This window comes from Trachinotus anak, unplaced genomic scaffold (genome assembly GCF_046630095.1).
Source record: "Trachinotus anak isolate AG129_WGS33_773 ecotype Australia unplaced genomic scaffold, CSIRO_AGI_Tana_v1 ptg000004l, whole genome shotgun sequence".
NCBI lineage: Eukaryota > Metazoa > Chordata > Actinopteri > Carangiformes > Carangidae > Trachinotus > Trachinotus anak.
In genome coordinates, this window is record NW_027273855.1 from 23,847,866 (window position 1) to 23,863,339 (window position 15,474).

General features: G+C 39.5%; 1 protein-coding gene across 1 annotated transcript in view; it reads right to left on the minus strand.

Annotated features, from left to right (window-relative positions):
- Positions 1–3,068: 3,068 nt before the first annotated feature.
- vwa5b1 (von Willebrand factor A domain containing 5B1) overlaps positions 3,069–15,474 on the minus strand; it is a 28,307-nt gene continuing 15,901 nt past the window's right edge. The window contains exons 15-22 of the mRNA XM_071477269.1: positions 14,430–14,724; positions 12,751–13,044; positions 11,933–12,070; positions 10,646–10,780; positions 9,937–10,008; positions 9,454–9,523; positions 8,125–8,248; positions 3,069–7,279 (exon numbers count right to left, since the gene is read on the minus strand). Of these exons, the coding sequence (XP_071333370.1) occupies positions 6,620–7,279; positions 8,125–8,248; positions 9,454–9,523; positions 9,937–10,008; positions 10,646–10,780; positions 11,933–12,070; positions 12,751–13,044; positions 14,430–14,724 (1,788 nt within the window). The 3' untranslated portion in view covers positions 3,069–6,619. The remainder of the gene's footprint in view (positions 7,280–8,124; positions 8,249–9,453; positions 9,524–9,936; positions 10,009–10,645; positions 10,781–11,932; positions 12,071–12,750; positions 13,045–14,429; positions 14,725–15,474) is intronic.

The following is a 15,474-nucleotide window of genomic DNA, read 5'->3' on the forward strand; positions in this document are numbered from 1 at the left end:
TTTTCTTTCTCTCCTGATTGCAGTTACTTTGTAGTGACATACAGTCAATACAATGCCACCATTAAATGAATCACAGTTAACACAATGGGCTGATACATGAGGTTCATCTATGGTATTTATCACTTTAGAAATTAGTGAGGGCTATTGCTGGTACCCATTTTGGTGTACTTCTTCAAGGCTGAGACACAAAGGCTCAGTGTCAGCGAGAGTCTGTGCAGCTAAAGTGTGAAACTCTTGAGTCCCAACCAGCCCTCAGGTGTTTTTTTGTTTTTTTTAGCTTCAGGATTACCACTCTGAGCCTCTGAGAAACTTTGGCTAGGCTTTTTTTTTTAGTCAAGTGTCAACCTACAGGCAATAGAAGAAGAGCTGGTTATTATCTTACTATTTACTGTTTGGATTAATAAATAAATAAATCTGGGTGGGGCATACAGCTGCATGACTCAGGACCATCACATGTGACAGGACGTTGTGTCCAGCGGATTTATATTAAGGCAAAGAATGGCCATTAAGTATACATTCATTTGTCCTTTGCTTTTGAGTCAGCCTAACGATCTCCAGGGTATCTGCAGGTCCTGAAAAGTCTTAAAAAGGAGTGAATTCAGTTCACTCAATAGAGGGCCTAGAAGGTTAAAAAGCCTTAAATTTAATTTGCAATGGTATTAAATATTTCAATATTTAACACTTAAATGTAAATTACACTTAAGTGTAAATTTCCTTAGACACCCTTCCTTTCAGAACCTCCCATCTGAAAGAGACACAAATGACTACAAACTATGTGTCTCTTAGTGTTGGTGAGAGACTTGGTATGTAAATGATTGAATAGATAAATAAATTAGACATGTTGCAGGACACTTTGGACCAAAGCAAAAATAAATATCATTGTTAAGATCATTTTCATTGCAGTACTTCACATTGGAAAAAACACACCAATGGTTTCCATGGGAACTGCTAATCATCCTCTTAACTCCTGCTCCCCAAAGTTGGGACAAGATTCATGTATTGTACCCTGTGACCCACCTCTGGACTAGCTTTCAGCCAGACAGTGCAATTACTTATGTTTGTTCTGTGTGCTATTTATGTGCACATTAAACTGCTGTGATATAGTAGCCTGGATTAAATTAGACATCAGCCTCCGCTCTGCAGCCAGAGAAGTTTAAATAGCTGTAATGTGAAAGAATAATTGTCACTGAAGACACAGTGTCAGCACACCCACGTGAGAAAAAACATGATAATAGTTATATGAGTGGTGCGTAATGATAGCTTTGATGTTTTTATCCTAAATCTAAATGAAAAAGGTCAAAACGTTGAATATGGCAGGACCACATTGTAGGAGATTTGCATTCTGCCTTGTGTCAGCTCGTTCGCTTCTCTTTCCCCATGAAGCTGTTCTCATTTACATGTTTTTCTGTTTCAACTATGAAATAGTGACTGAAATGATTTAATGGGCCACGTCGTTAACTCTCAAGCCATTTCCGAGCTGCTGCTAAAATCCGGATTTGATAACCATGACATCTGACAAACACATAAGTTAAAGACAAACACTGTTGTGGTTTCAGCTATATTTAGTTATATTTAGTTATATTTAGCTATATTAGTAAAACAATCACTCAGAGAACTCAGAGAAAAAGTTAGAAGACATACATACTGAAGGTATAAATCAGCTGCCGCATGGTCAGCATAGAGAGGTGGGCCTTGTACTTGTGGGGCAAAACTAGCAAGACTCCTCTATAGAAAGTAACTAACCTTTGTAAAAAAAAAAAATCACTAGATTTGTCATTTTTTGTAAAATCAAAAGTCATTAATCTAGCAACAAAGGCGCTAAATTGGCAACCCAGCTTGTTCGCACCAAATCATTTTGAAAGAAAAAACAATTCAGAAACTCTGTGGAAACTCAACTGTCTGACCAATGGTGTAACCTTATCACAGTCACGTGGCATTTGGCTAACCAATGGTGTAGCTCATCACTCTCAGTCAGACATTGTGGTCCAGCCATATACTGCTTGCATCATGTAAGCTTAATTTTGTAAAGCACTCTGCTGCACCTTCTCGTGTATATAGCACATGTAGAAAATGTACTGTAAGTGAAATCATGTTAATTCTAACCACATATTTTCTTGTCTTATTGCCAGTAGCTTAGCAACAACACATCCAAGGTCCAAACTCCTCCATGTCTTGTCATCCTAATTACTAGCACCCTCTTTGATTCCAAGGAGCCATATTTTGGCGTTTTTTGTTGTTAATGAGACATGTGCTATATCACGCAGGGAATAAATGTAACCATGTCACCTTGACATCACATCACCTACTGAGCCAGGTGAAATTATACAGCATGTCTTTCAGCGTGGGCTCTACTGGGGAAGACCATGTTCACTGTGAATTACAATAAGCAGATTTAGAATGAACTGTTTGAGTAAAGTGTTGAGTGAGAGCTGTTAACAACCAGAGCAACGCACAATTTCAAGGTACGGTGGATCAAGGGGAAGACATTGAGATTTAAAAGCCACAAGTTTCAAATTCCACCTGACACAAGAGCCACAAGGGTAAAAGTGCATGAGGTAAGATATAAATGCAGGAAAGGAAGATTTTTGAGAGTTTTGAGATTTCCTGTCTTTCAGTGACAGAAGGACTCGTCATCTTCGTAGTCATGGTCATAGAATAAGACGTATAAACCTGAATCAAGTAGATGTCGTGCTAGTGGCCGTCTATAGGCTTGGCTGTATTTTCCTCCTGGGGAGCCCTGTGGCAACCCTGACAGAGCTCCACTGTACAGTTTTATTATTTCCTCATGCGCCATGAAACCAACCATTAGTCTAAAGTTTACATTAACTTTGATTAATGTTTGAGTAACTTTTCATGCAAAAATGCTGAAAACTACCTTATTCCACCTTCTGGAATCAAAATATTTTTGGCTGTTGGTCACACAAAAGCTATTTGTATATGTCAGTATGTTCTTTACTATGTTCTGTCATTTTACTGTATACACTGGACAGTCGATTGTAGGTTGCAGTACTTCTATGATGGAATAATTCTACTTTATCTGAGGTTTTCACACAGAAAAACTGAAGGAATTTGATGAAACACCACTTTAGAACAAATGAGCTCAAAATAAGCTGAGCAATCAGCTGATATTCACTGGTGCAATTTTGGTGCAAATGGTGCAAATTGTTTTGACGAATGTGGGATTATTCAAATTATGTAGATCAAAATATGAAGTAAATCTGACTTTTAGGGGCAGTTGCCAGTGAGACGGTGCAACACAGCTAATAAGCTACGATAGCTACAAATTCAAGTTTACCAGATTTAAATGAGTTGTGAAATATTTGCACTGATTTACTTTGTCCTGTTTGCGAATCAACTGATTACAGCTACTGTGAAATTTCCGTTTTGAATATTGCTTTGGAGAGATTGAATTGAATGTGGCTTTATATCATCCATTTTGAGACACCAGTGAGGCAGGCCGAGATCTGTATCACCAGAATAGCAGCAGTCACAAAAACCATGTAAGTGGATATTCAGTCCAAGGGAGGGTGTGGGGTCCAAGCATTGATCCATGAGGTACCCCTTGTTGTTAGTAATGGGACAATAATAGCAACTGAGCCTGTACCTTTGGTCATTGAGTCATTTTATTACATGCACCTGCAGAGCTGGTCATAGCATCAACAGTTATAAAGACACTACAGAAGCTTTCAACAGCCTCAAACAGTCAACAATCATTTATAAAGGCACGCACAGCAAGGTGAAAGATACTGCACTATACAACTGACCCAGTACATAAAAAATACAACTTATTACAATTACAGCTGCACTTACTACTGCAATTACAGCACAAAAATATTACTATATGACATCTACTGTATTTCTCATTTCATTTCAGAGAGCAAAATACTGCACTACTGGCTCCAATGTGGCGATTCGGTCATTAAACATCGTAACATAAACACCTGTGTCCATGCAGAAGTACTTATGCAACTCAGCCTGAGTGAAAAAAATGAATAAATACCTGAGTAAAACAACACTGTGATGAAATAAGAAAGAGAAAAATTGATACTGAAAGATGCCTACATAGGCCACCAACAGCATCAAGAAGAGATTAAGAAGGAAAAAAAGGGTACCCATTGTGTATTTAAGACAAAGAATCAGTCATTATCCACACTGATTAAACTGCAGCAAGCAGATCTACATTTCCTGCTGACATTAAACCTTGGTTAGGCACTTGCGGTAAATGAGCTGTGACAGTGACCGAAATATCAGGGGCCTTTCTTCTCTGATTCCCGGCACAGGACTGTTGATCGCTGCCCTTATTATGATTGGGTTGCATCAGCTGTTTGCCAATAGATTACTAAGTTTATTTGTAACATCCTTCCTAAGGTCTAATTAACTAGTAGCTAGTTTCAGACTAGTGACTAATTGTTGTAACATTTTGAGGGAATTGTTGCCCTGATACAAGCGAAAAGTGTAATATAAGTATAACCTTTAGAAACGAAGTCAACAAACTTTTTAAGCATTTTTTAAATCAGATTTGACAGGTGATTTTTTTTTCCATTTAGTTTTTATGCCGCAGTAACCACAGACAGTGCAGTTATACTCTCTCCCCATTCATTCATATAGGAGCCTGGTGTTATTAGTCAGAAATAGCAGCCTTGGTGTTGCCTAGACGGCTGCCAAGTAGCGAGAGTTGCCTATAAGGACTTTGGTCTTAGCAAGTCAAGACTTTAATAATGTGTAAATTTGTTGCTGGGAAGCAGTGCAGTCAAATCAAAAGCAATCAGATATGTAAACAGTAACTCAGTATAGCATCATGAGCTATAACATAAATGTATAAATAAGAGTTTAAGGAGCTGAGAGAGAAATTAAAATCAACTGCCAGTCATTTTTAAACACAGATATGACTTTGTTGTCTGAGCATATTTTACATTGTACATGGAGAAATATGTAAGTTTTAGAGTTAAAAGTACAATTAATAACAATTTACAGTGACTGGGAAATATCTGTTTATGCTTAACCAGAGGTTTTCAAAATAAAAGTGAGGTGACAGGGAGAGGTGCCGGCAGGTCTCCCAAAAAACAAGAGAAAGTTAGTTATTCTGTGTTTGGCCCATTTTTCAACATGTCATACTTAAAAACCCTTAAAATGTGATTGTTGAAATTTGCATCAAAATTCATATTCCCTCTCCAATTCATAACTCAGTCAAATCTGGACACAAACATAGCACGCATATTTTTACATTCATCACATTTTTCGCTATTCATCATTTATAATGCGCTTGGCAAATAATCATCCATAAATTCATTTAGAAATAACAGAAAAAAAGATGCTTCTTGTGACTAATAGTCGTTGATTTGGCATATTATTAATGGTGCTAAACTGCTATAATTTATCCTGACTTTATTTGGTCATTTAGTCTCATCCTGTCAGCGTAACATTAGCATAACAATTTTAGGTATATTTTTTTCAATTCAGTAAATTTTATTACATTTTTTTAAATTAAAAACTTACATTGTTGAACAGAATTTTGGTCAAAGGCTAACCATATTCCCTGGTATCGCTTCTTCAGTCTGAACACGTAATATTTTAGCTGGCGAACATTAGCTGGTTCAGTTAGCTACACAGTTACAGTTAGATTCGGCTGGTACAGGGTGTGAATACTTAGCAACAGCTAATATCTAGGTAACAACTAGTTTGTGTGGTGTAACCTTTTTGAATTAGTGAGGCCTAAATATCTACTTACATTGTAAACTCTTACCTTATCCAGGCTAGTTCTGAACTTGCAAACAGATGATGCAACCATCTCCAGGTCTGTGGTACTCCCTCTTAATCTAAAAACTAATGCATGATCAAAACCTAGACTCTTAGACAGGTATACTCAGATAAGTGAAAAAATATAAACTGTATGTATCATTAAATAATAAACAATAAATAACATGCCAGTGGGATACACATTCACAGATTCCCACCTAAAGCACATATTTCTTAAAACTAAATCTTAACATGTATTTTCTATTTTCTTTAGCTGTTTGCATATTTTTCTGTCTCTGCTATAATCAAACTGCAAAATGGCAAATATTAATAACACTGTAATGGTAACAGCCATTAGAAAAAACTGGCATTACTGCTAGCAAGTGCCCAGATGTTTTCATTTTTTCCACAATACAATCAATTCAGAAAATGCTGTAATGATGTAAAGACTGGTGAGCAATTTTCTCCAGCTGTGGTTTTGCAGCACTCCCCCCATTAACATCAATATGATGGCAGTAAGAGCTTTTCTCAGATGTTGATGGTCGGTGGCCCAGCATGCTACTAATTTAACACTTACATTCTTCTCTGTGCAACTCAAATCTGTGGCATAACTCTGATTAGATCCTTTGCTAACAGGGATCCAGCTACAGTATATGGCACCAGCGAGGTAATAGCTTGCACATAGTGCCTCTGAAGAGCCTGTGATATGTTTGGAGGAACAGCACACGAACAGAAGAAGATACACATTGTTCACAATTGCCACAGCAAAATCAAACTCCAGAGGACATACTGCTGAATGAAGGATAGCACAGCCTCAGTTAGCATAGTATCATACGGGACTGAGTACTCTGAGTGGTCTGTGGTAGTCTTGGACCAGCAGGCCTCAGACACTGTTCGGGTTGTAACAGAGCATGTTCAGTTGCAGGTTTTCATCCCAGTGCCTGAGGATGATGAAGAGCTGGTTGGCAGCTGCCTTGATGGAGGCTAAATCTCGGCCTTCTGGAATGTCCTGCGCACTCAACCACATGCTGGCCTTGGCGGCTACCAGTTCCCACTCTATGAAATAGCTGGCAGAGCTGTGCTCCAGCCAGGCGAGGGCCACAGCTGTGGCCCACACCATGCTCTCTGGATTCAGCATCCCTCGAAGCACACTGCCGGGTGATGCTGTTTCCAAGCCCCCTGACCCAGAGCTCCGCCCACTGTCCAACTGGGAGTGCGGGGAGACTGTGGGCTCAGCAGCGCTGGATGGACTTCCTAATGAGGAAGGAGCAGCATCCGTCCAGGTGCTCCTGGACAGATGAGAAAGGCTGTGGACACCTGCAGTTTGCTCTGCAGGGTGCTGATATGTTTCTGGATCACACGGTGATCTGTGCCCGTCATCGGCACTCTCAGTGCGACGGCTGCTGGAGTGAGACAAGTGGCCCAGGCTGGTGCGGTGGCTGGTGAAGGGGGACGTCCACTTTAGCTTGTCCATGGGGACGTTAATGGCATCACACAGAGCTATGTCCAGGGGAAATGCTCCACAAGCCAACTGCAACAGCAGCTACGCAGAAGGAAATAGTTTACAGTTAGACATAAAATACAGCTGAAGTTGTTTTTTTTATGCTAGTTTTTTTTTTTTTTTTTTTTTACAGCCTTCAATCAGCAGTGTAGTACTTGTGATGGAGGGGTAATGCATTATGTGTGCTCCCAGAATTTATCATCAGTTGGCAATTTGTGTGTGTGTGTGTGTTTTTTTTTTTTCTTTTGTCTGCATGACTGAAAAAAGAAGTGAAAGAGCATCTGATTTGAGTTTTCTCTGCCTCATCACTTTCTCCTTCAATCAGCCGCTGGGTGTGAGGCGCCTTGTTAAAGGGGGCAGGTATTCTGATCATTTTCGACAGACATTTTCTTTTCATTGCATTTGGAAAGTGATGAACAATGTGTGCGTGTGTGCTGCATAATTAGAGCCTCCTTCACGCTCTTGGTGGGCTCGGGGAGGGGCAGAGTGTGCTCTTATAATATTACAGTTAGCATGGGCACAGCTTCAGGCCCTCAAACAAAGGTTTGAATTATAGAAGACTGTTCTATCACTGGTAATTTATTTTGCGAGGCAGAAAAATTGAGACATTCGTTTTTATCATCTCTTTTAAACTGAATTTTCACTGAAAGAATTTGCAAAGACAGGTATAATATGAAGACAAAGGAACTGGGTTGGATGTGAATAGGATATAGCATGCTCACGGGGCACACAGCCCAGAAGTACCACTGTTTACGTCTCTCTTGTATTCAAACTGGCTCAACCGCTTGTGGCACATTCGCCTCCCCAGATAGTCAGCTCAAATTAGTGTCCATCAAAAAAACATGCAGGTTTAACAGAGCAGTCACATGTATGGATCAGCTACCCACCAGAGGAATGTAGTCTTTGTTCTCGTTGTCGCTCTCTCCAATTGAGTCACCAGATTTGCTGTGAGATCGACACATGAATCCTTTGGCAGCTCGAGTCAGCAGACGAGTCCTGCTGAGGGCCAACCTTACAGAGGGGCAGGACACATGGATGTAAATCACAGTGCACAGTACATGTAGCACACACCATTCGATTTAATATACTGTTCTTATTATTATAGGAAAGCTTCTTTTGATTTTTTTATACATCTGAAGATTTACACATAACAGAATTCTACTACATTGAGAGCAAAGAGGATTTTTACCAAACGAGCAGAGTGGTTCTTAGAAAGTTGCTGAAATATCTCAACAACTATTTGATGGATTCCTGTGAAATTTGGTAAACATCCTCTAAACATCAGCAGTTAGTATTGTCACTGTGAGTATGTTAGCATGCTGACGTTAGCATTTAGCTCAAACCACCACTGTGCCTAAATGGACCATTATATCAGGGTTAGCCTCCATTTCATTAGCTTCTGTAATTCAATGCATTCTCTCATTCAACATTTTCACTTTGTAAACCAAAAAAAGCTTGTACCTCTGGATTTCTTTCCATATTCTAAGATGACTACGACAGCACCTTGCTATTAGAAGCTGAAACCTTGGTGATTTTAGTAAAGTTCAACAACGTTTTTTTTTAACACCCAAATAACTGAATCTCCCAGGAAACAAAACTACAAGTGTTCAATGTTCAAACCATCGTTTCTGCTGCCTGAAAACTTCTGCAGCGCTCAGTCCTGCAGTTATTACAGACACGTCTCCCACAACACTTATGCACACCTACTTTATGCCACGGTAGTCCAGCTGCGTGGGGGTGAGAATGGGAACAACATTTAAACTTCTCTCTTTCATTCTTCATATGGATATTTCTGTCACTTTTCACTTTTCAACTGAGTGAAACAGTGTGAATGCCTTCCAGGAGAGACTGTCTGAAACTGGGGTCATTATGTCCACATTTAAATGATTATGGCGTCTCGCTTCTTTCTTTGGCGGAACGTGGTAGGAACTAATTCTTTTCTTGCTTATCTTGATTTTCAAAGGAGAAGAAATTCTCATTCATCACTGCATGGTCATGAAACAGCCTGATATTGTTCTGATACATTAACCTGAAGACAGCATTCTCAAAATCATCTGAGGGAAATAGATGAAGATGAAGACGGTACGTGGAGCGATGCTCTGCCTTGTGAGACATCAGTTACAGAGAACTATAATGCTGAAGTCCCTGTGTTTGGTCACGCAGTGGTACCACAGCTACAGCACATTTGTGCTGCCAGCCAGTCTGCAATCACCCACCTGGCAGAAAAAATGCTCTCCACCGATTTCTGTGATTGGTCAGAGGTCACAGACGGACTCCTCTGGGAGACTTGGAGACAGAGAAGCAGAGTCAGACAAGGAAAGGGGAGAGAGGGAGAGAAGCAGTGGCATTTTCTGTCACTTTTCTATTTTGTTCTCAACATGAGTCTCACGTAACAAAGCGCTATAACACACCCACTGAGCTGTAGCAGTGACAGTGGAGGACATATATTCCACCAGTTGTCTCTCCTCTGCCGCTGAAACAGTGTCTGTATTTCTGCTCATGGTTTTTTTTTTTTTTTTTTTTTGAAAAGGTCCAGACAGCATTTGTCAATACAAGCCACAAAATTGCGCCGACCTCTCTCATCACTTACAAGAAGAGGGACTTAAATGTCAATAATCTCATGTTTCACATTTGGAGCAGATACAACATAGTTGCCTAGAAAATGAGAAGAGACTGCCAGACAGTTGTGTTGCACTTACCCTCTGCGAAGCTACATCTCTCCCAGCCAGCGGAGGAGGGAGTGCTGCACGGAGAGACACCATCCTCTCCACCTGAGACAATGATAACAAAAAGATTGAGAATTAACTGTCAGCTGTCATTTATTTTACTTCATCTTTTGCAAAATCATTGCATCTTTTTCCTCAGAACTTAAATAGATGTTGCTTTGATTAAAAAAAAAAATCTGCATCTGTGCCCACTGTTTCTTCCCCCTTTCTTTTAACTGGCAGTGCCAAACAGATGCTCAAACGGTGTGTTAGTCTTAGCGCCTGCTGTTGCTATGCCACCGCCGAAAACCAATTTAAAATGCTGCGCCCTTTTGCTGAAGTTGGAGTATTTTTAACGTACAGCAGCACACACCTTCATGAGCTTCATATTTCACAGCACCGGGTGCTTGTGATGCGAGACTGCAACCTTTCCATTTCAAATAAAGACAGATTTGAGTAAATATAAATATATAAATATTAATCTTGAAAAATCTCATATCGCCTTCTCCCTAAAGAATCATATTCCTTCTTCCGCATTTTCACGACTTTCATTCTCGATCCATGATCCCTTCTACCTTCCTCTGTAGCTCTTATATCTTTCTACTGAATTTCTCATTGGTTAAAGATCTAAAAAGTAAAGCTCCATCTGTTTGGGATTGATTAAAAGTGTGAGCTTAAAATAATTTTTAAAAACGCAGCTTACTGTTGGGCTGCAGGATGTCTTCAGCTTCCTCCGACATGCCGCCAGACTGGGAGCGACCCAGGCCAATGGAGTAACCTCTGTTCCTCCTGCTCCCTGAACGAGAGCTGGAGTGGGAGCCCCTCTTCAGACCTTCACCTGAAAGTAAAATTCAAACTTTAAAAAAAAAAAGGTTTTAAGTCGGAAGTCTAAAACTATTTTGAAGCCGGCTTGTATCTGTGTAGCACAATTTCAAAGTTTAGTCTAGACCAATCTGTGATGCAAACCTTATGGGAAAAGGCAAAACATTTGCAGCAGGCTGCATTTTCAGAGATATTTTTGTGATGTTACTCCTCTCTGCTCTGAGTGATTAAATATCTGCCTGAGGCAAACCAATGTTTAAATCTAATATTTCCACAGACTCCACTGCATTTCTCAGCTCTTCTTCATCTTCTTCTTCTTCTTCGCTGGAACATACGTTTACCATGGCCAGCTTTGTCTGCTGAAATATTGGATTTAAACATTGGTCTCACACTGGGCAAATATCTTATCTTTCTGGACAAACACAAGACATCTGTGAGATTGAGAAAATACAGATATAAGCTGTGGCTGGATAACAGGTAAACAAATAATGTTTGACTTTTCCCCTAAAAGTTTGCTCAGGGAACGTGAATTTGACTGAATCCTGGACTGGAGAGCAGAGAGAGAGAGTCAAGTTTAAATATGAATACAACACTACAGAATATTTTCCATTTTTAATTAAGCAATTGTGATGATTAATCAATTATCAAAAGTTTCAGAAAGTCAACAAATTAAATTCAGCATCTCCTCTTGTTGACCTGTTGTCTTGATAATTTTCTTGCCCATAAAAATTGGCTCTTAGTGTGAAAAACCATCAGGAAGTGTTGAGTACATCAAGAGAGGACTGGGGTTAATTAGAGTGTGACAATAGTATTTGCCTGAGTGTTGAGTGTATCATGACTTATTGCACTGATGAATTAGTGCTATGAAAAATAAATGTATAATGGGAGCTATTAAAAGAATAATCAAACCCACTCAGTTTTTGTTTTTGTTTTTTCTTCGACTATTATTATCGACAGCTATTACCTGTAAATTGTTATATAATCATTTTAGCTCTAAACGTGAACTTAGGTGGAGTTTTTTTTACTTTTACTGGTTTATAACTGCTAAAGAAGTTTACCTAGAAGAAGTTTTTCCAGATTATGTTTGATGACACTTTCATGTTCAAACAGAGGACTGGGCAATGGGTTTTATATAAGGACCTAATCACATTAAATCTTCATGACTTACCAGGGTTTATGTATTCAATACATGTCGGCAAATATTCATTAGTATCCAGGTCGATGGGAACAAACGCTGTGTATTTGCTCAGTATATTACAGGCTTTGCTGGTGTGAATAGCATATAGCTGGTACTTCCTGCCAGAGCCTGTGAATTATAACAAATATAAAATGATTATGTAACATTTCATGGGATTGCATAATATTATATATCGACACTGTATTGCAATATATGTAGTAACATTCCAGTCATACAACACATGTACAGTACATAACCTATATACTAAAGCAGCTTAAAGGAATAGTTTGACATTTTGGGAAATGCACTTATTTGCTTTCTTGATCAATAGCACTCTCATATATTTAATATGAAGCTAAAGCCAGCAGCTGGTAAGAGAGCATTAAGAGAGGAAACTGGGAGTAACAGCTTGCCTGGCTCTGTTGAATACCGTCAAAATCACCCATGAGCACCTCTACACCTCACTAATTAAAATGTTATTCGTCTATGCAAAATGCAAAGTGTAAAAATGATGTTTACAACACTTGTGCTGCACATAATCTCCCATAAAAACACAATGTCTCCTTTTTATACTTTAATTATTAAAAAGATATAATGTTTTACACAGTGAGCTTTTGAGAGTATAAAAGTAAGAGTGGAATCAAACTTCTAAACTAACTCTCAAAAAGGAAGCAAATAAGCATATTTTCCAAAATGTTAATATGTTCCTTTAAACTTTTATTTCTAAAATTTCAACACCTATGTGAAATAAGAATATAACAGCTAAACATCAAATTGAAACATCCCCAGATCTTCCCATAAACACTCACCGTGCTCAATCTCACACTCTTTATCCACCATGTGCTCAAAGTCGTGAATGATGGAGTGTCCAGCCAGGTGGTGGAAGGTCTCGTTCCACAGCTCCTCGTGAACCTTTTCCTCACGTTCCCGTCCGTTCAGGAAGGGCTCGATATCGAAGACCACCTCCCACCTCATCGGTTTCCCACACAGCAGTCCGGACACCACGGCCTTGCAGTCACCTTCGTGCTGGTTGGTGGCATCCAGATCTGATATTCGGTTCTCCTGTGGGGTTTCTGCTTGACATAACTGGTGTCCGTAACCATCTGAAACATCACAGGAGCACGATTTGATTCCTGAATTTGCATTCATAATTCACACTGTTTTCAGAGCTCCCTGAGGCTTCTTACCTGCTACTTCTCTCTTGCAACTGAATTTGTGTTAAAGTGGTTCATCACCCATGTTTCCAAAGCTCTCTGTGTTCAGCCTGCTTAAACAGACCTTGAATAACAGCTATTCATCTCCTGGGTCATTGTTTGTTTTGTCCCCAAATATAGAAAAAGATTTCCTGTCCTTCCTCAGAAGCACGTCTGTGCTCACTCATCTGCCAACACTGAAGTGCAGCGTCCTTATTTTAGATTTAGGATGTTTTATCAAACTTCGTATCAGACCGAATAAATCTATCGTGGTGGTCTTGTCTTCAACTCACAGGTTACTAATTTAATTATTCTGATTAAAGTTTGGGATTAGGATTTCATGCTTCAACATTCTTGGAAATATTTGCTTTCTTGTTGACAGTGAGGTGCTGTCGAGTCTGTCCATTAAATATAAATGTACAGCCGACAGCTAGTTAGCTTAGCATAGCATAAAGACTGGGAAACAGGGGGAGACAGCTAGCCTGGCTCTGTCCAAACGTCACCTCTAAATCTTAGTAATTATGCATTAGTCCAGTAAATCCTAATTACTAAGATTTACTGGACTAACACTAGTCCAGTGTTTGTTCCCCATTGATATGTGTTTCCCTTTGCCTAAGTCTGATCCTAAACTTATTCCTAACCCCCACCAGTCATCCTTAACCTAACCCTAACCTCTGTGACGTAACTGAAGCCTTAATCCCAACAACGGGCAACACTACAGGAAACACTCTTTGAGCAATATAATGAGTTACTTAGTGATATTTAATTATGCTCATAGGCATTCTGTTACTTTCAGACATATCCAGGCCAGCTGTTTCCCCTTGTTTCCAGTCTTTATGCTAAGCTAAGCTAACCAGCTGAGGAAGAGTAGCATTGATTTTCTGGTGTAACTCTCGCGGAGAGAGCAAATTTCTTCTCTTTGATATTAATGCAGCATTACATTTTAGAACTTCTTAGGTTTAGCTTTATGATTAGAGGTGTAAAAGGAGGAAAAGATCATGAACTAAACCAATAAATGTGAAAAAGAATAAATATAATTGTCTCCCATGAGGGAGGGTATGGATTCAGTGTGCTGTAAAACTTCAGGCAAAGACCATAACTACTTTAAAATATAACATAAGAACTTGATCAGGCAAGATCTGGTTGCATTCAGGAAACTTTTGATTAAAATCAGTCTCTGCACAGTCTCCTGTCCTGAGAAACCACAATCTTCTGATGCTACTTTCCAGATTTGCTATAAAAAGGGAATCGGATTTGTTTGTTGGTATCAAAAATGGTCATGTTTGTGGTTTCACCTGTATCTCCAACGCTGCCAACAGATGGGCTGTCAGTGGAGGATCTGGATCCATCTTCCCTAGCGGTGTTGCGAGCTGCTGGCAGCACGCCACCGCCGCTGCCGCCACCGCCACCGCCACCACCACCCCCACCGCTGCTGCTGCTGCTGGGTTGTGAGTTGTCCTGAGGCTGGGGATGGGAATGAAACTCTGTGTCGGCTTCCTGCTGCAGAAGCGGCTCCTGCTGAGGGAGAGGCCTGTGAAAGCTGGCAGCACGCCCTCTGGAAGATGTGGCACACAGGCTTGCCAGCTGTGGCTGAAAACAAAAGAAAGTTTTTTTTTTTCAATTTAAAACACCCTGGTCCCACCACAGGTATGCAGCCTCATCTACTGATTGTAATTCTGGTCATTTAATTGTGTCCACTCGTCCTCTAGATTTCATGGTGCTTATGTACATACAGGGGCCATTTAAAAATAATATTAAAAGAGCAAAAAAAGATTCCCTCTTATTAAGTCTTATTGTCTGATGAAACTCATGCAAATCATCTATGTTGGAAATAGGGCTACAAATAACAGTTATTTTCATTATCAGTTAATCTGGTGATCATTTTCTGGTGTAATCTATCAATTGTTTGGCGTTTAAAACGTCAGAAAACAGTGAAAAAGCTCAGTTTCCTAAAGCCAAACTTGACATCATCACGATGCTCATTTTGTCTGGCCAAGAGATGAAAACCCAAAGATGTGAAGTTCACTGTCACATAATGGTATTTTTCTTCAAAATCACTTACACAATAAATTGCAGCTGCCATTAATTTTCTGTTGATTAATTTTTTCAGCTTTAAAATCTAAGTTGGAGCTGACTGATTAAAATAACTTAGATAAGCGGATGCTGAAGCCTTCATCTTCCCATTTGTGTAAAAATAAACAAATAAATAAAATAAATAAAAAGTTACTATTTACTCATTACAGTTATATTTAGATTGATGAGGCATGGCAAGAGGGCAATCGAGCCTCAGCTGCATTTACAAAGAGAAGATATAATTTCTTCACAGCCCGATGAATTCTG